Source organism: Camelus bactrianus, chromosome 20 (genome assembly GCF_048773025.1).
Source record: "Camelus bactrianus isolate YW-2024 breed Bactrian camel chromosome 20, ASM4877302v1, whole genome shotgun sequence".
Classification (NCBI taxonomy): Eukaryota; Metazoa; Chordata; class Mammalia; order Artiodactyla; family Camelidae; genus Camelus; species Camelus bactrianus.
The window spans coordinates 18,796,569-18,820,510 of NC_133558.1; the positions used below are offsets into that span (position 1 = coordinate 18,796,569).

Consider the following 23,942-nt stretch of genomic DNA (forward strand, 5'->3'; position numbering starts at 1 on the left):
GGTTATCAGTGATGGTGGGTCTATAGAGTTATTGTTATCCTAGTACAACAGTGTGAAGTCATGTTGAAGGTATTCCTCAGAAACTGTTCTAACTAGGACAACTCCTTGAAGGGCATTAATTGCTACTTTGGGATTTACCCTCCCAGTGGCCCCAGTCAAGGAAAACAAATCAGAGTGTTCTTCTGTTTCCATAAAGGCTCCATTTGCTTTAGGAAAAGGGGTCCATCCCCTGACACACTCAGTGCTCTAATGAGTTCTTCCTTCCAGCTAAAACCAAGTCTTTTGGTAGACTCCAGACTCTCTCTTGTGTAGCAATGATAATCATAGTACTTTCCAGACTCTGTTTTCCTATTTTGATGTGGTAAATTAGAATATATGGTATAGGCAGCCATTTATGGTGGTGATTTCAAGTAGATGCATCCACACATAAAGAGGGCACAGGTTGGGTAGACAAATACAGGGAATGTAGCCAGACACAGGAAGGACAGAAGGGGAAGGAGTTGTTTGAGTACTACTTGAGCACTAGGTAAATGTGTTGAAGGACTAATATAAGAAAATGTCGATGGGAAAAAGAGACTCGTGTCCACCATTTCCTCCATACTGTCTAGTTTAAAAAATGAGAAGAAGATATTTCATTCCATAGCCCATGAAAACATCCTTTGATGAGATCTTTATTTTCCTCTCCCCTGGTAAGAAGAAGTTTAACCATGAAGTTCCTACCTTTTCTCTACTTACATCTGTTGTTTTTGTCTCTTATCTTGTATCCCTTTCTAATTTTTATAAGGATGCTGAAGGGTGGGTCATGCAACAGATACATATATCTCACAGCTGCTGCTTTGTTTTAATTAATGTACTTAGTTACTCAGGCAACTGTATATGAAGAGAATTATATCTGCATCAGAAGAAAAACCTGACAGCATTTGAGCTTATATTTCTCATGATATACTATCTCCCATTCTCGGGAATTTTTTTTTAAATCTTGAAATTTTCTCATCATCCCTCAAATGGCAGTGACCTCTGAGTGAAATAATCTTCATAATTTACTATTTGACCATTTCTATTTTTGATTCTGCTGTGGTGAACTGCTTCAGCACCCCCTGGGCTCAAGTGTACCTTCTTTGGTGAGATCTGAACTTCTGCCTTGTGGAAGTGCTTGGATATTGTCCCTTGGTCCAAGATATCTTCTAGAATTCTAGTTATGTCTTCATAGTTATTCTCCTTACATAGCTTACCAATTTTTTATATTAAACATTGGTTTAATTACAAAAAAATTCCTTTTAGGCAATATACTGTCTGATTTCCTGTCTGATTTTTGAGCTGTAGAAAGTAGTCTAGGGTAGTGTAACTAGTTACTGATTAAGAATTTTAAGGCCTGAATCAGTCTTACAGGTGTAGGGCTAAACTGTTTCTAATTTTCCTGCTGAAACTCAACCAGTTGTCTACTGCTAACATCTTTTTCAAGAGTTGCACTTTTAAAATGTGAACAATTAAGAGTTCCCAAAAGAAGTAATCACAGATGAATCTGCTGTGATTTCTTTCTTTCGCCATAGCTTATTAGAAAGTGTGAGAGGAAGAACTGACTGTGGAAGGAGGGAAGCAGAATTGATGCGGCAATGTTGAATGAAGGAAAGCATTCACAGAGAGATGGAGGGATACTTAGATGTTGGTTACTGTGCCTTGTGTCTATTACTACATAACAAAAGGAGGTGTTAATCTTTCCTATGAAAGACTGAAAATCCACAAGAGAAAAAAAATCACATAAGAATTGTAACTATTTATGAAATGCACTTTATTTTTTAAACAAAATAGAAAAGTAAGAAGATTCTTTGGGCACAGTATATTAAATGATAAAGTCATTTAATGGTTTCAGTAAATATTCAGAATTCTTTAAGTTTGAAAATACAAATATACATAGACATTATAAATTGTGATAAGAATTTAAATATGGTCTCAGTTACTGTCCTAAAGAAAAAGAATTAGTGTAAAAACCTTCTTCAGGCCTTGTGTTCAGGTTTCTCAGCCTGTGATGTACGTTTATGACACTTTCTACTTTAAGCTCCTTTAGTTAGGTTACTCTCTATTTTCCTCCATCCTCACACCCTTTTTTGCTTCTTGCTTTCTCAATGAATTTATACCTTCCTTTTACTAAAATTTCACTTTTCAAATCAGTCATATTCATATGTACTTTAGGTGGCATTCTATCACTGTTTCCCCATCTATTCACAAATGTATTCATGTGAAGTGAGATTTCCATCTTTCTTTGTAACATGAGTGTCCATAAGTTGATGTACATGTGTTTCTGTGCCTCTTTTTTGGTATCTCTATTTAGTTTTCAGTTTGGAAATAATAAGCTGTGAGTGCAATTAAATAGGAAGAAAAAGTTTTTCTATAAGAATATTTAATTGAAGCTCAATATTTTTCACCCTCTGTAAACATTTTGAAATCATATATAAATTTGATATTGTTCATCATATCATTTTATTACTTCTGAGATGATTTAGATTACAATTATTGTGTTTTCTATAATAACATAAATGGAAATGGCATGGAAATGCTGAAAAGGAAACAAACTATTTGTTAAAAAAAAAAGATGATTTGTTTCATGGAAATTTTCTTCTTTAGTTATGTTGGAATTTTTCAAGTTACTATTTTCCTAGATGTCACCCTTGGAAGAGTGAGAAGAACTCAACAGTTAAGAAGTTACATTTCTATTACAGGGAAAATATATGGATGAAATAAAAATGTAAAAAAAAACCTTTATATTTTGTAAGATTTTAATCTGGTAAAATACCAAATTTACAGAAAAGTTGCAAAAGTTGTACAAAGAACTACTAGTAACCTTTTAACCAAGTTTGGCAACAATATATATTCTGTCTAAAAAGATTTATTCTATCATCCATCCTCTCTTTTATTTCTTTCTCTATCTATCTATCTATCTATCTATCTATCTATCTATCTATCTATATCATTTATCTATCATATATGTATCTGTTATCTATCATCTATTTTCATTTCAAATTCTTCTTTGAATTTGATATTTTTGAAGAGTGCATGTCAGCTATTTTGCCCAATTTGTCTCAAAGTGAGCTTGTCTCATGTTTCTTCACTAAAAGTCAGACTGTGCATTTTGGGAGGAATATGACTGAAATGACATCATCTCCTGTTTAGAGCATCATGAGTAGTCACATGATTTTGGTTTGTCTCAATGTTGGTGATGTTAGCATTGATTGTTTTGCTGTGGATGTCCACCAGGTTTTTCTCTTGTAAAGTCTAATACTTTTCATTTTGTAATTAACAAATAATTTATGGGGAGATATTTTAGATTATGTAAATATCTAATCATATTTTCATTCATTAGTTTTAGTGTTCATTAATGTTTTTCTAATTTTACCATTCCTTCTATATTTAATTAATTAGAAGGATCCTGTTAACAGGAATAGCTTTCTCCTCTCCATTATTTATTTATTCTTTTTTAGTTATCAACTAGTTTGTGGATTGTTATTTCTTTTAATTTATCAGTATTATAGTTTCTCTTAATGCCCACATTATCCTAGAATTGAACAGTGGTAGGACCTTCAAACTGGCTTCTGTTTCTTTTTCTTGTGTCCCTATAGTTTTTGGAGAATTTCCTTACATTTTTGAGTGTATGGATTCTTTACTCGGGTAACAAGAAATGAATGATGATGGAAAAAATCAATGCAAGTTCTGAAGGCTACTTTGTTTTACTGGGTTTTTCTAATTGGCCTCATCTGGAAGTAGTTCTCTTTGTGGTTATCCTGATGTTCTACTTGATGACACTGGTAGGCAACCTGTTCATCATTATCTTGTCATACCTAGACTTCCATCTCCACACACCCATGTATTTCTTCCTCTCAAACCTCTCCTTTCTGGATCTCTGCTACACCACCAGCTCCATCCCTCAGTTGCTTGTCAACCTCTGGGGCTCAGAGAAAACCATCTCTTACAAAGGTTGCATGGTTCAACTTTATTTTGTCCTTGCATTGGGAACCACAGAATGTGTGCTACTGGTGGTGATGTCCTATGACCGTTATGCAGCTGTATGTAGACCCTTGCATTACACTGTCCTCATGCACCCTCGTTTCTGCCATATGTTGGCTGCGGCTTCTTGGGTGAGTGGCTTTACCAACTCAGCACTTCATTCCATCTTTACCTTCTGGGTACCCCTGTGTGGACATCGCCAAGTGGACCATTTCTTCTGTGAAGTTCCAGCACTGCTGCGACTGTCATGCGTTGATACCCGTGCCAATGAGCTGACCCTCATGGTCATGAGCTCCATTTTTGTTCTCATACCTCTCATCCTCATTCTTAGTTCCTATGGTGCCATTGCCCAGGCTGTACTGAGGATGCAGTCAACAACTGGACTTCAGAAAGTCTTTGGCACATGTGGAGCCCATCTTATGGTTGTATCCCTCTTTTTCATTCCAGCCATGTGCATTTATCTCCTACCATCATCAGGAAAGTCTCAAGATCAAGGCAAGTTCATTGCCCTGTTTTATACTGTTGTCACACCTAGCCTCAACCCTCTAATCTACACCCTCAGAAACAGAGATGTAAGAGGGGCAGTAAAGAGATTAATGGGGCAAGAGTGAGCCCCTATACTTGTGACATTAACCGTATAATGGAGCATCTCTTCACCAGTGGTTTATCCACCACCCATTCATCCACCATTCATTCATCAACCACTCTTTGATTCACTCCCTCTATCAGCACTTATTGATTATGTGCTCTTAGGAGATCACAGAGTTTGTGGTAGCTCATGGTGGAAAAGAATGTGAAAATGAATATATGTATATTCACTTATGACTGAAAAATTGTGCTCTACACTGGAAATTGACACAACATTGTAAACTGACTATAACTCAATTAAAAAAAAACAACCCCCCCACAAAAGTATCCTTTTCTTAATTGAAAATGAAGCACAGAAATTATAAAAATTGATAATATTCAGGTGTAATTCCTATGGAAAATGGTATTCCCTAATTTAAAAACCCTAGGATAGTCATTTAATTTCTTGCTTTTTGGGCAGAATTTATCACAAAATTTGTCTTTTGTATTTGATCTAACTTAAGACTGTGAAAAACTAAATCTTTTCTTCAACACTTTATTCTTTTCAAATACAAGTTAATATTGAGAGGAATTTTGAGCTATATTCTTTATTATACCATTATCAATAGTAAGAAAACAAGTTTTATGAATCATAGCAGTAAAGACCCTGAAGTGATGCAGCAGAAGTAAGTATCTCATACTTTTGTTTTTACAAGGTAGTGAAAAGTGTAAAGGAGGTAGAATTATCTTGTAAAGATGTGCCAACAGCTTATAAAGTCATCATAGGCTAGATATTGTTAGGTGAAGTTAAGTGCTTGGAGCACCTGCTTAACCTAAGAAGCAATAAGGAGTGTCTGATGCAGACTTAGTACTAGAGTCTGAAAAATGAGTTGATAAATCTGACGGGCATTTGAAAGAATTATATGAAAATATATTGGAAAACTTTCGTGATAAAAGCTGTATGAAGTGTTAGTTTTTTCCTTTTTAAGCTTGATATGATTTGAATATTTTTGGTTTGAAAGTATATTATGAAAATCAACATATATTTTCCAAATAAATGAATTTTCTATAAAAGTAATAGATTGGTTATCTATATTGTTGCCACCATCTCCACTTGAAATAAGTGTAGTATGTGTGTAACACTTTAAACTGGGCATATTGACCTAAAGTGGAATAAGGCTAAAGGACAATTCAATATAAAGTAAAATCTTGTCAATACCTGAGTATTGTATGGTAACCCAAATGTCGTGGTAGTTTTTGTGGTCTTTAAAATTTAAATATGATTGATTCAAATCTTATTTAATAAATTGTTAAATGGAAAACACATCTCAAACTTCCCCTCAGTTTCCTGTGTGGCTTGCAGTTACATTGATTCTGATGTCTTCTTCTTTGTGTGTCTGTGATTCTTTATCTCCAACTTGGCATATAATATGGAGTATATTCATTTGTCCTTAATCTACTTTTCAAGAAATGCAAAACCAAGAATCATATATATAAAAGAACTCTTAGCAAATAATTGGGGCCACCTAGAGTGAACCATCATTGAGCAAAAAGACTTTTAAAGACTTTAAAGACATAGCTTAATTATTTGAAACATCTCGTACTTATGGAAATCTTACTGTTTGGGACACTTCATGTAGTACCCTAATCTCTCACTATCTAACTTCAAAAAAACATTGAAACTTCTCATCTCTTTTCTTCCTTTCCTGCTTGCAAAACATGTAAATATCTTTTAATACATGAATACTATTTTTCTTGGAATGCATAATTTTCGTGTATATGATTTTGAATCCTGGTCACATCATCATAATGTTCTATTTAATTTGTAATCTAAAATAAAGATCAGTTTCAAAAATTCCCCCAAAGGTTAACACAGATACATACATACATATATATACATTTATTTATTTATTTATTTATTTATTTATTTATTTATTTATTTATTTATTTATTTTTTACTTTTCAAACTACTTACATGAACATTATGCGATTTTGTCACAGGCAGGATGATAGGCATGTTTTTATTTTCACTGTAGATGAGCATACTGAAGGGAAGACGAAACGTGACTTGCCTAAGCTTAAACAGCTTGTATGTGATAAATCAGATAATGACAATAGATTTTTACTCAAGTTCCCTTGTTATGGCTAGCAACACCCAAGGTAAGCTAGAAATTGAGATCCTACCATTGCCAATCCTAAACTTCAAACAACATTAAGTCAGTTCACATCAACACAGCACACAGGAATTTGGGTCACAGGCAATTTTAGTGAAGAACTAACAACGAAGTCAGTCTTTTCCCAGCTAAGAATGGAGACTAAATGCCCTGAATCATCAGCTTCTTCTTTATCCCAGTAAATTTCTACTCCCCATCCAGTCAGATGTCTCCCAGTATCTGTCCACTTCATTTCATATCTATTCCTGTGCAGTATTTTCCCTGAACACTCTCAATTATCTCGTCTCAGTGCATCTCAGCAGTGCAGGATGATTGGCACAAATATGTCATCAGATAATCACAGATACTAGCTCCGGCTTCCAGCCCAGATACACTTATTCTCTGGTCTTTTATTGGCCTCAGCTACACATATTGTATCTGTTTTACAAATGTGGGGCTGGAAGGTCACTGGTTTTCACATGCTAGAACAATGTCAAGTGATTTCAGGCATAATAAATTGTCAAGTACAAATCCACCATATTCTAATCACAATTCAGCAACAATTAATCTAACAGAAAAGAAAAATAGCACAGACTTACCATAGACCTTCACCAGACTTCACAATGTTATATTTTACCATGGCTGCTTTGTCATTCTGTCTATAATAATATAAAATTAATATGCATTTAAATATTTTTCAGAAATATAGAGTATAATGCACACCCACTCCTAAGTGCTCTTGAGAGTATTTCCTGAAGTATTTATTTAATCCAGGATCACAAATTGGATTTAGGTGTTATATCTCTGCTTGACCTATAATCTGGAAACATTTTCCAGTTTTTCTTTGCCTTTAATGAGCTTAATATTTTTGAAGAGTACAAGCTACTGTTTAAATATATCTTTCAATTTAGTTTCTGCCTAGTTTTTATGCACAATTAGAATATTCATTTTTGACAGTAATACCCCACAGAAGTGATATTGTTTCCTCTTGAGTGCATCTTATTAGAAAAAACCTGGTATTTATTTATTATATTACTGGTGATATTAACTTGGAACAGTTAGATAACATGGTGCCTTCCAGGCTTCTCTGCTATAAAATTATAGTTTCCCTTGGTAGGTCATAAGAACTTTGTGGGGAGAATGTTGTAATTAGGTAGAATTCTTTTAACTTTCACCCACTAGTTTTATTTATTTATATTTCAATTTTTTCTCCAGCTTTGAAATATCATTGACATACCATATATGAAGTTCAAGGTGTACGATGTAGTGATTTATACACGTATATGTTGCAAATGATTTCCACAAAAATTGTCAGTTAACCCATCTATCCCCTCACTTACAAATTTTTTTTGTAGTGAGAATATTTAATATCTACTCAGCAAATTTTAAGTATATAATACAGTGTTGGTTGTAATACCATGTGTAGTCACCATGTGTAAATTAGATCCCAGGAATTTATTCATTTTAAAACTGAGAGTATACTCTTCAATGAACATTTTCTGTTTCTCCCAACTCCAGCCCCTAGCAACCACCCTTTTACTTGCTATTTCTCTGTTTGGCTTTTTTGATTTCACATAAAAGTGAGAACATACAGTATTTGTCTTTCTCTTTCTGATTTATTTCACTTAGCATAGCCCTCAAAGTCCATCCATATTTTTGCAAAGGGCAAGATTTCTTTTTTTCAAGGCTGAATGATATTTCACTGTATATATAAAATATTCTTCATTTAGTCACCTTTTGATTGATGCTTAGGGTGTTTCCATGTCTTGTAATACATATAGTATCTTTTACTGGTATTTCATAATTCACATAGGCTACCTAAAAAAAAAGTATATCGTGAGTTTATGAATTAATAAACACTTTTAAAGTATTATATTGTTTCTGGTGATGTCCATGGTGGACTGCTGCTGGAGTATTTGGGTGGCCTGGCACTAGGGTGCATCAAAAGCCTTAAACAGCAGTCAATCTAGCAATGGAGCCCTCCAGTATCATGAGTTAACCTCTAGGCCATGTTTTATGGGCATTGAAGCCTGAGACCAGAGGAGCTAGCTTGGGCCCTTGGAGCTGGCCAGTGCAAGGATATGTCAGAAGGCTGGGTATGCTGGCCTGCTGTGAGCCTGGTACTTGGGAGTTGCCCAGGGCTATAATTGCTGGCCAGGAACTTGATGCCATAGGTGTTGGTTGGTGCCCTGTTTGGTTGGGGGCCTGGATTCACAGGATCCCTTTAGGATCTTGAAGCTAATGAAGCTTCCTCGAGCCATGGGAGCCTCCTGGAGCCACTGAGCTACTTGCGACTACTGGAGTTGGCTGGCACTCAGGTAGGCTGGGCCCTCTGAGAGCCTGCAGCCATTACCCACTAGTTTTATTATCAAACATTCTTTAATAATTCTTCCCAGAAACAATTATTGCTATTTTGGTTCACCAAATGGTGATTTTTAAAGTTCCGTTTTTCCTGTGGAGAAAAGGGAACCCTTGTGTACTATTGGTGGGATTGTAAATTGGTGCAGGCACTATGGAAAACATTATGAAGGCTCCTCAAAAAACTAAAAATAGACTTACCATATGATCCAGCAATCCCACTCCTGGGCATATATCTGAAGGGAAATCTAATTTGAAAACATACATGCATCCCAATGTTCATAGCAGCACTATATACAATAGCCAAGATATGGAAACAACCTAAATGTCCATTGACAGCTGACTGGATAAAGAAATTGTGGTATATTTATACAATGGAATACTACTCAGTGATAAAATAGAATAAAATAATGCCATTTGCAGCAACATGGATGGGCCTGGAGATCATCATTTTAAGTGAAGTAAGCCAGAAAGAGAAAGAAAAATACCATATAATGCATATGTGAAATCTGAAAAAAAAAAAAAAGAAGAAAGAGGACACTAATGAATTCATCTACAAAACAGAAACAGACTCACAGACATAGTAAACAATCTTACGGTTACCACGGGAAAAGGGGTGGGAAGAGATAAATTTCGCAATCTGAGATTTGCAAGTGTTAACCACTATATATAAAAGTATATAAAAAACAAATTGCTTCTGTATAGCACAGGGAACTATATTCAGTATCTTATAATAACCTTTAATGAAAAAGAATATGAAAAATGAAAAAAAAAGAAAATGAGGGCTATACAATAATCAATCAAAAGAGGCTTTGAAGAAATTGATTTATGCTTCTTTAGAGATTCTTTTCTAAAATTTCACATTTTTATTTTTATTTTTTTGGAGGGGAATTGGGAGGTAATTAGGTTTTTATTATTTGTTTTTTAATGGAGGTACTGGGGATTGAACCCAGGACCTTGTGCATACTAGGCACTCACTTTACCACTGAGCTATACCCTCCTCCCCTAAAGATTCTTGATAGAGGAAAAATCAAAATATAAATCACATTATTTGAAGAACGTCAAATCACTAAAACCTTAAAATTCATATTAAAAATATCAGAATGAGTGAAGCATTTTGCCAGATAGGTAATGCAGTTTAAAAGTGAGGTTCAAAACTTGTAGCCATACAGCAAAGGATGCTTTTCAAAATGAAAAGGCAACCTCTAAAGTGAAAGAAAATATTTGCAAACCAATATCTGATAGGGGGTTAATATCCAAAACATATGATGAACTCATACAACTTCAGTGAAAAAACCAGATAACCCAATTTAAAAAACAGGCAGGGGGTCTGAAGAGATATTTTTCTAAAAAAGACATACAATTGACCAACAGGTATATGAAAAGTGGTCAACATCACTAATTGTTACCAACCGTTTGGAGTCGGGCTTCAACAAGGGTCCTCCTGCCTGGTATTGGTTCAGAAGCAAAGGCAAGTTTTATTCTTTGATCAAAGAATGGGGAAGCATGAGGTCCTGCTTTTAGAGAATCTCTCAGACAGGCTATGGGCAGAGCTGCTTTGTTGGGAATCTTGTTCACTGGGCGGGCACAGTTGTGCTGCTCACAGGTCCAGATCACAGTACCCAGGGCAGTGTCTCTGCACACTGTCTGCCAAGCTCTGTTGTTGGGGCCGCCGTTTTGCCCTAGGAACTCTGGTCTGAAGTGCCAGGTATGAGGCCTCCGCAAGTGGTACCCTATGAGCAAGTGACACTAGGATAAGAACAAAGAAGAAAAAAGGTTAGACTTTATTACCCATATTTTATTTTTATTTTCCGGGAATTGTTAATGGGCTTTGCCGGTGACAAATCCCTCCTGTCTTTTGTCCTGCTCCTCATTCCTGAGGGGCACTGAGGGGCAAAAGTCCGTCTTCCGTAACTACTTCCTGCTGATTTTGGGCATTGTCATAACTCCGGGTAGTGGACCAGAACTTCTCCCAGCTACCTCTAGATAAGTTTGAACGTCACCAGACCTTAGCCCTAACTGTTGTGACCACCATTTGTCTACCCTTTTGGAGACAAAGGACACCAGGCAGTTTAAGGTACATGACCTAAATATTAGCAAGAGAATAATGTTCCTATGTCAAATTTTCCTAAAAATGAAGGCACCTTGGTCTTTTGCCCAGAGGCAAAAGTGTGCCCTGGAGTTGAAGCTCACTGTTGTGGCCTGAGTATCCCTGGTTACACTTTTGTTGTTTTCTGGAAGAGAAGCTTCAGATCAGAGAGAGGGTTGTTCGAGTGGTCAAAGAGTCCATTGCCCCAGGTTGTCTCTCCAGAGTTTGGGTCGTCTTCACTCAAGTGTAACGTGTTCACTCATTTCAGAGCAGAATGGGTGGTAGGATCACCATGTAGAGTCCATTCCACTAAGGAGTGAGCTAACCTTGTGGGCTGTCAGTTTTTAAAGTTTTTAGACACACCCAGTCTCCTGGTTGAAAGGGGTGTAGGGCCAGGTCAGTAGGCCATCAAATTCCGTGAGAGCTTTCAGGGTTTCTCCCAGCTGGAGGGCATCCTTGAGTTGTTCCATTTCAAAGGGGTTAACATATTTCTTCTCTGAGGCTTGGGAAATTTTGTTCATGTATTTTTTTTCCTTCTGATTTTGTTGAACTGTCTTTTTGTTTTCTTGTAGCTCACTGAGTTGTGTCAAGATAGTTTTGAATTCTTTATCAGCGAGATTGCTAAATTCCTTGCCTTTGAGCTAGGTTGTTGGAGGATTATTACTGTTTTTTGGTGATGACATGTTTTCTTCATTCTTCAAGTTTCTTGCAGTTTTGCATTGCTACTTTTGCTTTTGAAGTAACAGACAATTTCTCAGATCTTTACTAGTTGGCTTTTGATGAGGTGTACTGTTTGTGAGTTCTGTCTGGGGTTTTCTTAGCCTTTGTATGGATACACCTGCACCACCCTTCTCCATCTTGGGGCTGAATTCTTAAGCTTCTGTTCTTTCTCTGGTTCTTCCAATTCCCCAGACTGGCTGCTAGAAACCTCTCTTTTGTTTAACAGAAGGGGGCACTATAGCTCAATTTTGAGGTTTCTCCCTTGTCCGTAGATCCTTGTCTGTTTTTCTCTGATGGCACCTTCTTTATCAGATATGCTCTCACTGCCATATTTAGTAGTATAGAAGGAGCCAGCTGAGCCACTGGGGGAGGTGTGGGTTTAGCATTTGGGGCATTGGGGGTGCCCAGAGACCTGGTGGAGATTTGGGGGTGAAGTTCTCCCAGAGGTTCATGGGCAGCCTTCCTGCTGAAGTCCTGAGCCTAGTCAACTAAACCATGCCTCTGTGATTCTTCTGTTTTTTAAAATATGCCTCCTTCCAGATATCCTACCTCCCATTGGACATGGAGGTCCTGCCTTAATAGTCTCTCACGGGTTCAGAAGTCTCATGCTTATGATATTTAAAAGGAACATTAAGAAACTTAACCACACATTTTGTCCATACATTTTATTCATGTTAATATTTAATGCCACATTATTTAGTTAAAGATACAAAACACAGCACGTTTGTTAAACAAGAGTAACAATGTGGTTTTATTTGAATTTTTAAAGTTGAGATGTAGTTGATGTACAATATTATATAAGTTACAGGTGTACAACATAGTGATTCACAGTTTTCAAGGTTATACTCCATTTATAATTATTATAAAATATTGGCTATATTTCCTGTGTTGTACAATAAAAATGTGTTTTTAAGGAAGCAGTAGCATCTAGATATATAGAGGTTGATAAACTCATGAGACTCATGGTTGGTCCAAGGTGCAAGAGTGACTCACACTGAATGCACAGTGGCACCAAGCTGTCCACTAGAAGTGGCCAATCTCGCAGAGAGTGATGAAATGTTTCTTAGGTGATACTCTCATAGGAAGTCCACTGATGAATGGTTGCCATGATGATTAGCTTGAACTAATGAGTTTATATTATAATATATATATATATATTTTTTTTTCTTACCACTTAACACAACTATGTTTTCAGTATGTAGCCACCAGAATATAACTATTTTTAATATATTTCCACAGAGTGACCTTACTGGTGTGTTTTAGCCAAGTATCACCCTTGCCTAACACCACAAAGAATATGAGAAACAACATATTTTGCAAGAACATCTAACATGATCTGGGGAATATGAGACAGGAATGAGTTATCAAGTAAACCCTCATATACCTACTCTAATTGTAAAATAATTTATCTGATGTCTGCCAACTATCACTTGGAAGTGAAAATGCTCCTCACCAGGCTGCCCAGTGCCCCCTTTACATCCTTATTCCTTAGAGTATATATGAACGGGTTGAGTGTAGGGGTCACCACTCCATAGAAGAGAGCCATGAACTTGGGCTGGTCCCTTGAGATGGAAGAGGGGGGCTGAAGGTACATGCTAATTGCTGGGCCATAAAATAAGAAAACAACAATGAGATGGGAGGAACATGTCCCAAAGGCTTTTTTTCTTCCCTCTGAAGATTTAATCTTAAATACAGCATATCCAATACAAGCATAGGAAGCAAGAATTAAGCATAGTGGCACAGCTAACATAAAAATGCATACCACAGAGAGTGTGAGCTCATTGGCACCCTTTTTACCACAAGCAGTCTTTATCAGAACAGGAATCTCACATACCAAGTGATCCAGTGTGTTTTGACCACACAGTGGTAACTGTAATGTAACAGTGGCCTCTGAGACAGCATAGGTCATTCCACTCAGCCACACAGTGGACGCTAATAGGATACAGGCATGCTGATTCATGACGAGGGTGTAGTGTAGAGGCTTGCAGATGGCCATGTAGCGATCGAAAGACATCAGAGCCAAAAGCAGACATTCAGTGCCCCCCATTATGTGGAAGAAGTAGAGCTGAACTGCACACCACATATAGCTGATTGTCTTCTTAGAACTTCCCAGGTTAAATAGCATTTGAGGGACGATGCTTGTGGTGTAGCACATGTCCAAAAAGGAGAGGTTGGTGAGGAAGAAATACATGGGACTGTGCAATCGGGGGTCTAACTTGGACACCAGAATGATGGCTATGTTCCCCATCATGGCCATGGGGTATGTTATAAGAAGAATAATGAGTAGAGGAACCTCTAGCCAAGGACGGTCAGCAAAGCCTAGTAGAATAAACTCTTCGGGATAGCTGTTGTTAATTAATTCCATTGTCTTCCACTTGTTTAACCTATAGCAGGGAAGTTAGAAAGAGTTTTGAGAAATGATAAAACAATTACACACTGTGCACAATTAAGCATCCAGGGATAGAAGACTGGGTACAGTAACTTGGGGCAGGAATAATTAAAGAATGTGACACCAGGTGAGTTAGTTTCTTTTCATGACACTACAAAATAAAGGCAATTGCCTTAAACAAGTAACCTAACCTTTCTGAAACTGAATTTCCTGCTTGGTATAATAAAGATGACAGTAACTATGTCCTTGGGCCATGGTGAGGATTAAATACCATATGGTGAGGAGAAGTGACTGTGTTTCAGAAACTCCAAAGAATGCTTTTCATACTTTGACTTGCATGACTATCAGCTGAAGAGGCAGTTAAAATGGAGTTATTGGTTCTTATCTGCCAGTGTCTGATAGAATAGATGTGGCATCGTGCCTAGGAATCAGATGGTGGTTTTTTTGTTTTTGTTTTTGTTTTTGTTTTTTTTAGAATCACTGCTGCAAGGCATTATTGAATAATCAGAAGAGTAAAAGTGTTGAGGTAGCCATAGCAGAAAGAGGAGGCAGAGAAAACCTAGCACTATGAGAATCAAGATAGCCTCGTCCGGATCTAAGTATATTATTATAGTTGAATAATTATATCATCCCCATGGGGGAATAAGAAGGCTGGTTTTATTCAAATCCATCTTAATAATTTAGAATTGAGCAAAAACTTAAATATTTTCATGTCAGTTTCCTGAAGTATAAACTGAAAGAGTTCAGCTATGACATGTTTTCCTGTATTTAAAAGATTTGTTTTTGGATGTAAATTTTCTTGCATAACTACTTCATTCAGATTGGGTGGTTGATTTTTCATGTTAAATTTAAATTATCTTTCTTGTAGGAATTTTTCTTTACTGAGTGGGCTTATCCTGTTTTTATATGAGTTTAGACAGTTATCAATGATGTACTTAATTGTACATAGCTACAAATACAACCCTTATGCCCAGGGAACTGGATCAGAAGGAAAGTCTTTATTCCAATTCAGGACCAGAGACCTATTCATAGCCACAAATTATTTTACATACTAAGAATATACTCCTTTAACATATATATATATATATATATATATATATATATATAGCTTAGTGTCACATTGTAACAACAAAATCAGCTAACTGAGTAAAGAAGTCTTTTGAGAAAATAATGTAATGAGATTAAAAAATATTTTTTCTTTTACAGTAAAGTGTGTCTCATGAAATCTGTAACTGAGGGATATTCAGATGTTTAGTTAGGGTAGTGTATCCCAGGGACAAAATTCTTAGTTTCTCTGCCAATTACCGTTTTGAGGGTAACAGATTACATTTGTAGAGTTGCAAAGCATAGTTTTCATATATTGTGTTTCATTAAACCTCAGAGCCATCCTGTGAGTTGCCACACAGAGCTACTCAGGGCTAAGATGTGACTATGGCCCTTTGATTCCATGCTACCCCTAGATCAGATGTGTGCAATACGAAAATAAAATAATTCCAGCTAATCCTTAATGAGCCCTGTGTGCCAAACACTACAGTAATACTTTTCCACCCATTAAATCATTTAGTGACTATCCCCAAACTCTACGACAAAGGACATTTTAGTGTTCATACTTTTAGATATTATTAATCATTCATCTCTATTTTCTGTTAATAGGTAGTGATGTTCTAAAGGTTAAAAAGCAAGCAGTTCTTTCAATGAGATAGTGAGATAGTGAGACTAAATTCAGATTTCGATATCCAAATATATACATTTAAGTGCTATAATTCTTTCCTAGATAGCTAATCTTTTCTGTGTCATTCTCATGATATTTTATTACTTTTAACTTCTGGATTCTATGACATTTTTAAATCCAATTTTTGATCTACTTCCACTGATTTTCCGTCACTATTTAACTACATAGGGATCTATTTATCTGTGAATGTTTAAAGGCAGTTTAATAAAATGCCAGACTATTCCTTTTGACCTCTCCTTTGTATTTCCACTAACATTTTCATTCTGGTGTATCTTATTTATACATCATTTTCATCACACAGTATCTTATCTATATTTACAGTGATTTTTTAAGTTATGTGTAGGAAGAGATTATAGAACAAAGAAAAGTTCTTTATCTGACCTCAAAACATTTGAATGAAATGTGGACAAGTCAATCCATCAAATTTTGACTATGTACTGAAAAAATTTACATGATTGAATGAAGGCTACACATTTCACTCAGGTAGTATTTAATACTTGTTGGATATGGTGTTTATTAAAATTTATTTGCTTTTAAGTTTGGTTTAAATGAGAGACTGAGAAAGATTAATTACAAGGAGAAATTTAGTTGCTCTCTAAATCCACTAAACTAATTATTTCCAAAGTTTAGGGAAGGCTCCTGAAATGAAATGTTCTCTGCTTTTCCTATTTATATTTGGTACTATGATGTACACATATTCCAACCTTCTCTAAGAATGGATAGTCTTTAAAACAACTGTCTTTTTACTTACCTTATTTTGATAAATGTCATTTAAGAAAAAGGAATTGTGAAGGAACATATTCAAGTTTTTCGAATTTTCAGAGGACAGAGGAACTGTAGTAAGCAGATGAGTATTCAAGAATTAGCTTTAGAAGTGTGAGTTTTTCATTTGATATAATGCTGCCAAGCAGAAAAAAGCCCAGATTAAGAAGACAATAGTAGATAGTATCAAGAATGCTTTGTGGTTGCACTATTTGTATTTTATTCCTGAGACCCCTGGGTATTGTTTTCAAACAGGGCACTTATGCTTGTCCCAGATGAATTAGCAGAGAAAATTCCCTGGGGACTGAGTTCTCCGTGGAAATGTTTATGTGCAATTAGTTACCTACTGAATGAATTAAGATTGGTAGAAAATCTCCTCTATTGTTAGACATGTTTTAAAATAAACTCATTTCCCAACACACTGAAAACTAAAATTATTTTATTATTTTATTCATTTATTTTCCTTTTCTCTGTTTCTTTTGTCATGATTTTTAAAAATTGAAGCATAGTCAACATACAACATTACATTATTTTTAGGTTTACAACATAATGATTTGCCGTTTGTAAACATTGCAGTGATCACAGTAAATCTATTTATCATAACTCATTATACAAAATTACAGATTTTTTTTCTCTTTGTGATTAGAACTTTTAAGACTTACTTTCTTAGCAACTCTCAAATTTGCAATACAATATTGTTGGCTATAGTCACCATGCTGTACATTACATCCCCATTAATAATTTATTTTATATCTGGAAGTTTGTACTTCTTGACCCTCTTCACCTACTTTCCCACCATTCACCCCTTCTCCCCTCTGGTAAACCAATCTGTCCTCTATATCTATTAGTTTTGTTTTTTCATTTGCTTTTTTTTGATTCCACGTATAAGTGAAAGTGCATGATATGTGTCTTTCTCTGTGTGACTTATTTCCTTAGCATAATACCCTCCAGGTCCGTTCATGTTGTTGCAAATGGGAAGATTTTATTCTTTTTTTTTTCTATGGCTGAGTAGAATTACATTGTATATATAATACCACATCTTTAGCCATTCATCTGTTGATGGACACTTAGGTTGTTTCCATATCTTGGCTATTATAGACAATGTTGTGATGAAAATATGGGTCATACATATTTTTGAATTAGTGTTTTCATGTTATCTGGGTAAAGACCAAGAAGTGAAATTGCTGGATCATATAAGGGTTCTATATTTAATTTTTTTCTTAACTTTTTTTATTGAATTATAGTTATTTTACAATGTTGTGTCAAATTCCAGTGTAGAGCACAATTCTTCAGTTATACATGAACATGCATATATTTGTTGTCACATTTTTTTTTCGCTGTGAGCTACCGCAAGATCTTGTATATATTTCCCTGTGCTATACAGTAAAATCTTGTTTATCTATTCTGCATATGCCTGTCAGTATCTACAAATTTTGAACTCCCATTTTTATTTTTTAATTTATTGAGGAATCTCTGCACGATTTTCCATAGTGGCTGCACCAGTTTTGATTCCCATGAATAATGCACTAAGTTCCATTTTCTCCATATTCTTGCCAACACTTGTTATTCTTTGTTCTTTTTATAATAGCCACTCAGACAGATGTGAGGTGATATTTTGTAATTTTGATTTGCATTTCTATAATCATTAGTGATGTTGAACATCTTTTCATGTGTCTGTTGGCAAATTGTATGTCTTTGGAAAAATGTCTATTTAGAACTTCTACCCATTTTTCAGTTGGTTTTTTTTGTTATTAAGTTGTATGGATTTTTTTGTGTATTTTGAATATTAACCCCTGATTTGATATATGATTTTTAAATATCTTCTTCCATTTTGTAAGTTGCCTTTTAATTTTGTTTGTAGTTTCCTTCACTGTGCAGAAGCTCATTAGTTTGATGTAGCCTCATTGGTTTATTTTTGCTGTTGTTGCCGTTGCCTTTGGAGTCATATCCAAAAAATTATCTCCAAGAGCAATGTCAAGGAGCTTACTGCCTATGTTTTCTTCGTGGAGTTTTATGCATTTTGGCCTTACATTTGAATGTATAATCCAGTTTTCATTCTTTTGCATGTAGCTTTCCAATTTTTACAACATAATTTGTTGAAGAGACTATCCTTTCTCCATTAGTCTTGTCTCCTGTGCCATAAATTAACTGACCTATGTATGTGGGTTTGTTTCTGGCCTCTATTTTTACATTCATTTGTATGTCTGTTTTTATGCCAGACACTATAGCTTTGTAGTATAGTTTGAAATCAAGGAGCATGATGCCTCTGGCTTTTTTCTTCTTTCTTAAGATTGCTTTGGCTATTTAGGATCTTTTGTAGTTCCATACAAAGATTTAAAATTATTTGTTCTATCTGTTTAATGAAGACATACAAATGGCCAATAGGCACATGAAAAAATGCTCAATATTGCTAACCGTTAGAGAAATGCAAATCAAAACTCAGTGAGATATTATCTCACACCAGTCAGAATGGCCATCATGAAAAAGTCCACAAACAATAAATGCTGGAGAGGGTTGTAGAGAAGAGGGAATCCACCTACACTGTTGGTGGGAATGTAGTTCGGTGCAATCATGGAAAAGAGTATGGAGAGCAGTATAGGAGTAATACTGGTCTCAGAGAATGAGTAACTGCTCTCTATTTTTGAAAGAAATTGTAGAAAATTGGTATAATTTCTTCCTTAAATGTTTAATATAGTTCACCATTGAATTCACCTGTTTTGGAAAGTTATGTACTGATTCAGTTTTAAAAATAGATATAAACCTATTCAGTTTATTTTTTTCTTCTGTGTCAGTTTAGGTGGATTGTATTTTTGAAGGAATTGGTCAATTTCATCCAGATTATCCAATTTGTGGGTATAGAGTTGCTCATAATATTTCTCTATCCTTTTGGTGTTGGTGTTCATGAGGTCAGTACTAATGACCCTCCATCATTTTTTATATTAGTAATTTATGTCTGTTCTTTTTTTCCTTAATTACCGTCCAGAAGTTTATCAATTTTAACTATGTTTTCAAAGAACTAGCCTCTGATTTTAATTTTCTCTGTAGATATCATGTTTCCAATTTCATTAATTTCTGTTCTGATTTTTATTATTTCGATTTCTGCATACTTTAGATTTAATTTGTTTTTCTTCTTCCTCTGGTGTCCTAAGGTGTAAACTTTTATTATCAATTTCAGATCTTTCTTTTTGACTCATACATATATTCTTGTATATGCAAAGTCTAAGCACTGCTTCACTGCTCCCCCAAAACTTAGAAAAGTTGTTTTCAATTTTAATTTAGTTTAAAATATTAATAAATTTCTTGATACTTCTTCTTTGACCCATGTGTAACTTAGGAGTATATCAATTAATCTACAAGTATTTGGGGATTTTCACAAATCTTTCTATTACTGATTTATAGTTTAATTTCATTGTTGTTGTCTGAGAGCATATTTTGTGTTATTTCTATTCTTTTAAATAAGTTTTATTGTCCTGAATGTAATCTGTCATGGTGAATGTACCATGTGAACTTTTGAGAATATGTTTCTACTGTTGTTGAAGTATTTTATAAATGTCAGTTATATCCAGTTGATTGATCACAGTATTCAGTTAACTATGTCTTTGCTGATTTCCTACCTTTTAACATATTAAAAAAATACTAACTCCTAGGTTTGTGTGTTTTTTCTTTTAACACATTAAACTCCATTCTCTGCTTGCTTGCATATTTTTTGAGTAAAAGTTGGATGTAATTCTTACCTTTGCTTTCTAGCAGTAATATATGTATATATATTTTACCTCTAACTTCTTGCAAGAATTTTCTCTTGTTCTTGTTTTTCTGCTGTTTAATATGATATATCTAGGTGTAGGCTTTTTGGTTTTTATCCTGATTGGTATTTCTGGGTCTATCATTTCAAGTTTGTCATTAATTACAGAAACTTCTCAGTTATTATTACTTCAAGTATTTCTTCTATTCTTTTTGCTTTTTCTTTTCCTGCTGGTATTCCCATCATATGTATGGTACACCTTTTGTTAAATTTTGTACATTTCTCAACTTTTTTGGATTTCTTCTCTGGTTCTTTTGTACTTTTTTTTTTTTTTTGCTTTTCACTTAGGACATTTCTGTTGACATATTTGCAAGTTCATTGACTCATTCCTCTGCCATGTAAAGTCTAATGATGGCCTTTCAAATTATCCTTTGTTTCTTTTAAAGTGTTTTTGATTTCTAGCATTTTCTTTAGATTCTCCTTTGTGCCTCTAATTTCTCTGCTTACATTACTCAGCTTGCCATGTTATTCATTTTTACTGCCCTTAGTATGTTAATCATAATTATTTAAAATTCCTGTTCAGAGAACTTCAAAATCACTCCCATGTCTTTGTCTCACTCTAATGATTTGTCTTTTCAGACTGTATTTTTGCCTTTTGATATGACATAATTTTTTTGAAAGTTTGGCATAAATAATGGAAAAAGGAGTGTGGTACTAACTCCATGATGGGTTTCTGCTCCTGAGCGTCTGCTACAGTAAATTGTGATTCTCTGTATTCACCTGCATTCATTTTGGGGACAGTGGTTTTCACTGTGAGTTCAACTCTCTGACTGACCTAAGAAGAGTTGACTTTCAATCTGTTCAGTTTTTCTTTTGAAGATGGAAATGAACACTTCCAAACTCCTTATGTGTTAGACCAGAAACTGATTTTTCAATCTTTGCTTTTCATTTGGTGTTTTTAATCCATTTATATGTATTTTTTTTTAAATTGAAGTAGAGTCATTGTACAATGTTGTGTCAATTTCTGATGTATAGCATAATGTTTCAGGAAATGCTACTTATGGGTTTATATCTCTTTCTCTTAAGATTAAAACATCTGAAATTCTTCACACCTTTGGCAAGTTATCTGTGATTCTTGTTTTGGACTATACCTTTTCCCTTTTGTCAGATCTTGTCTGACTTCTGTGACTAATAGATACGTTTAAAAAATTTTCCCTATGATGGCCTTCACTAATTCTGGTTTTACCTCAAAATTAACTGAGGAAGTTAAAAAAATTGTTTTCTGGACATGGATTCTCATAATTCTGATACAGGAGGTCAGTAGTGGAGTCAAGTTTGTGACTTTTATAAGCTTAAGTTTTCTGATGTGTCTCAAGGCTGAACAATAGTTCTTCATCAAGTAGGACCAGGTACATCAAATGTGCCAATACATGGGCAAGCTTGTCACACAGAGGTATTTTAAGACATTCATTTCAGAAATATCTTTCAATATGTTTGCTAAGAAATATATAGATATAGTATTAATATTTTAATAAATTTTATCTAAAATTATACACCATATGTTTATTGTACTTATGATGATATTACATAATAAAGAGTTACCTTCTTAGGAGAAAGTATATTCAGTAAAGAAGGCAACATATATTTTTTTTAATTTTGCCAAAATCTGCTTAATCATTTCTTAGTTGGCTGGATTTTCAAATTTATTTGCACAAACTTGTACAAATAAATCATGATTTGTAAAACTTCCACTTGTTTTTTTCTCTCCTTTTTTTGTTTTATTAGGTAGAATTATTACAGTTCGACTACACAACATATTTTTTATTTTAATGTTTAAACTAAGTCAATAACTAAGTTATCATTTATATGTGGTAGCTGCTATTATATTTATACCATAATTAGGTGGAAATAATAAGCCTAATGAATACTGACTTTTAAGGTGCAAATATAGTAAATGACTGCAAATATTATATTCTAAAGGAACAAATAATACTGAGATTTCAGACATCTGGGAAGATACAATGGGATAATTATGGGCAGCTTTCTCTGAATACTCCACAAATGTTTATTTTTTGTTGTTGTTGAAGTATAGTTGATTTGCAGTTACAATAGTTCCAGGTGTACAACACAGTTATTGAATATTTTATAGATTAAACTTTATTTAAAGTTATTATAAAATATTTACTATATTCCCTGTGCTGTGCATTACATCCTTGTATCTTACTTATTTTATACCTAGTAGTTTTTACCTCTTAATATTTTTGATGCGATTGTGAATGAGAATTTTTAAAATTTCTCTTTCTCATAGTTTGTTGTTAGTGTATAGAAACACAATATATTTCTGTGTATGAATTTTGTATCTTGCAATTTTATTGAATTCATCAATGGGTTCTAGTAGCACATTGATGGAGTCTTTAGGATTTTCCACATATAATATCATGTCATCTACAAACAGTGATAGTCGTACATCTTCTTTTCCAATTCAGATTCCTTTTATTTCTTTTTCTTTTCTGATGGCTTTTGCTGGGTATTCCAAGACTATATTGAATAGAAGTGATGAGAGTGGGCAACTGTGTCTTGTTCCTGATCTTAGAGGAAAAGTTTTCAGCTTTTCGTCACTGAGTATATGAAGTTAGCTGTGAGACTGTCACATGTGGCCTTATGGGTTGAGGTATGTTCCCTCTATATCCACTTTATTGAGTTTTTTTTAAAATCGTAAATGGGTATTATATTTTGTCAAAAGCTTTTTCTGCATCTATTGAGATGATAATATAATTTTTGATCTTTGATTTCCTTTTTTGTTATCACAAAACATATACTTTATTTATTGAACTATAGTTGATTTACAATTTTATATTAGTTTCAGCTGTACAACATAATGATTCAATATTTTTATAGTTATACTCCATTTAACATTATTAGAAAATAGTGGCTATATTTCATTGTGCTGTACAATATATCCTTATTTAGCATATCAACTTTATACATAGTAGTTTTTATGTCTTAATCCTATGTCCCTATCCTGCTCCTCCCTACTTTCCTCTCTCCACTGGGAACACTAGTTTGTTTTTTATATATGTGGGTCTGTTTCTGTTTTGTTATATACATTTGTTTGTTTTATCTTTTAAATTCCACATGTAAGTGATAACAGAGTATTTGTCTTTATCTGACATTTCACTAAGAATAATACTATCTATCTATATTTTTATAGAATCCCATCTCATTTATCCATCCATCTGTTGGTGAACACTTAGGTTCCTTCCATATGTTGGCTATTGTAAACAATCCTGCTATGAATGTTGGTACATGTATCTTTTCAAATTTCTGTTTTCCTCAGATACATACATACATACATTCCTCAGAGTGGAATTACTGGATCATATGGTAATTCTATTTTTAGTTTTTTTTAGGAAACTCCAGATAGTTTTCCA

General features: G+C 34.5%; 2 protein-coding genes across 2 annotated transcripts; one reads left to right on the forward strand and one right to left on the reverse strand.

Moving 5' to 3' along the window:
• The first annotated feature begins 3,673 nt into the window (after positions 1 to 3,673).
• Positions 3,674 to 5,745, forward strand: LOC105084082 (olfactory receptor 2J3). The gene is given in 2 exon segments (XM_010974118.3): positions 3,674 to 3,688; positions 3,690 to 5,745. Coding segments are annotated over 2 exon segments (936 nt in total). The 3' UTR covers positions 4,611 to 5,745.
• Positions 5,746 to 13,181: 7,436 nt separating this feature from the next.
• On the reverse strand, positions 13,182 to 14,251 carry LOC105084081 (olfactory receptor 2B6-like). Its single transcript, XM_010974117.3, has one exon. The coding sequence runs from the start codon at positions 14,249 to 14,251 to the stop codon at positions 13,313 to 13,315; it is 939 nt and encodes a 312-aa protein (XP_010972419.2). The 3' UTR covers positions 13,182 to 13,312.
• Between the last annotated feature and the right edge of the window lie 9,691 nt (positions 14,252 to 23,942).